At 51.7% G+C, this 2,018-nt stretch overlaps 1 protein-coding gene across 1 annotated transcript; it reads left to right on the forward strand.

Annotated features, from left to right (window-relative positions):
- The first annotated feature begins 578 nt into the window (after positions 1 to 578).
- Positions 579 to 1,266, forward strand: LOC147979106 (E3 ubiquitin-protein ligase SINA-like 10). Its single transcript, XM_087515039.1, has 2 exons — positions 579 to 641; positions 730 to 1,266. Exons 1-2 carry the CDS (start codon positions 579 to 581, stop codon positions 1,264 to 1,266), a joined length of 600 nt encoding a protein of 199 aa, XP_087371165.1.
- The last annotated feature ends 752 nt before the right edge of the window (positions 1,267 to 2,018 follow it).

Here is a 2,018-nt window from a genome sequence, read left to right on the forward strand (position 1 = left end):
TACTGCAGTGGAGGAGTACTAATGTATGCTTCTGGCCATCTGACACCGAATGAACTACTGCATGTCCACCACGTGTGGGAGGGAGAGCGTGTAGTGAAAGCTTCTCGTAGTCCTGCCAGCCACCACGCTCATGGGCGAGGGAGGGACGCAGCTTCATTGACTTACTGCTCCTGCCTTAGCATGTATGATAGGTGGGCCCAATAGGAGGGTGGCCCACCTGTCATACAGCCAAAGGCAGGTGCAGTTAAGGCACCGGAGCTTAGTCCGCGAGGGAGAGGGCGTTGTTGTAACCAAACTTCTTGCTGTTGTACGAGTTGACGCAACAATCAAAGCACTGCACTTGATATATTTCAATAATTTTGCGTTTATCGATGCATTAATTACAACACATGCATGCATGTCATGACTCTCCTTTTGATACTTGCATGTGTTGATTTAATGCACCTTGAAGTAGTATGAATATGTGACGGTAGAGCTTTGTAATGCCCCGACCCTAAAGCGAAAGATGGTTGTGCACGAGGAGGGCGAGATCATGCAGACAGAACAGGACCCGACGAATGGAGCTCTCTATGGTCTCGATGGACCTCACCTTGCTCCACTACCCCTTGTGCCTCTGCCCCTTGAAGCCTCCAGTGTATCAGGTTCGAATACACCTCGTCCATTCGGCTGATCGAGCAAGGTGCATGTTTCTTGATTGATGTGATGTTGGATTGATTTGTGCGGTGCAAGGGAGGGCACCTGGCCTACACGGACTTCCGCATCGAGCGCCCTGGGAACCAGCGGCAGTGCCAGAAGTGCGAGTGCGGCGGTGGCTTCGACATGCGGAACACGGCGGTGGACGCCGTCCACTCCTCGGTGAGGGTGGAGTGCCCGCATGAAGGTTGTGGGCTCTACGTCTCTTACCACAAGCTCGCCGATCACCAGAGTGTGTGTCCGCTCGTGCCTTGCAAATGCCCCATGCCCGTCTGCGGCTATGAAGGCCCGCCGTCGGCGCTCTCCCACCACATCAGCTTCATGCATCCCATGCCCGTGCATAGGATCCAGTACGGCAAGGTGCTCCAGCTGCAAGTGCCACTATCGGAGCCACGGCTCTTGCTGTTCGCGGAGGAGGACGGCCGCGTGTTTTTCTTGGTCGGCGGCGTGCTTGACATCGGCATGCCTATCACCACTGCCGCACTACATGGCCAAGCTGTGGGCGAACGGCCCGCCGGGAGTGCCCAAAGGCAGGACCGACGCCGTGAAGGTGGAAATGGAGGTGACAAGTAGCAAGGATCCCGATGACATTGCCGTGCAGGAGCTGACCTTCTTCATAGTTCCGCCCAAGATGCTGGCCGGAGCTAAGCTGGTGTCCCTCCACATTCAGATTGACAAGCTCACATCCTAAATGATTCTACAATGCCTTATATTTATCTTAGTAATATGCTAATATAAGGGTTAGCTCAGTCTACTTTAGCTTAAGAGATGGTGGGTTTTGGTGGCGATGCAGCAATTACTTTGACATCAGATCAATAGTTAAAGTAATTTCCAAAAGTCGAACGGATATTTTGTCTCTGTTGGATATAAAGATCCTTTGGGTAAGAAGTATAATGGCAACAACTTATATGCTTATTTGTTTAGGAAGTGTTGCATACTTGTGCGAGTTGACGCGACACATCAAAGTAGTACTGTACTACTACTAGTAGTACTCCCTCTGATCCTAATTTCTCTGCGCATAAGTCGAGGCGCAGATACCAAGGAGGGCCTGGTTGTGTCTATACTTGGACAACTCACCCGACTGCGCACCAGGCAGACGAAGCTCGTATCGTGTTGGCGCCTTATGCGGCCCACACATTAACCAAAACGTTGTGCCTCCAGCTTAGCCTCCGCGTTTTAAACTTATCAATCTCAAGGCCAAGGAGCAACGTGAAACCTATGATAGAGCCAATAGGATGGTTGAGAACACTACAATTCGTAGCTACAGATGCGCGTGTGAGAGAGGGCGAGTGCGTGCGTGCACCTCTTCTCTTCCTGTATAATGT

This window comes from Triticum urartu, chromosome 3A (genome assembly GCF_056163025.1).
Source record: "Triticum urartu cultivar PI428250 chromosome 3A, HENAU_Tu73, whole genome shotgun sequence".
Taxonomy (NCBI): domain Eukaryota; kingdom Viridiplantae; phylum Streptophyta; class Magnoliopsida; order Poales; family Poaceae; genus Triticum; species Triticum urartu.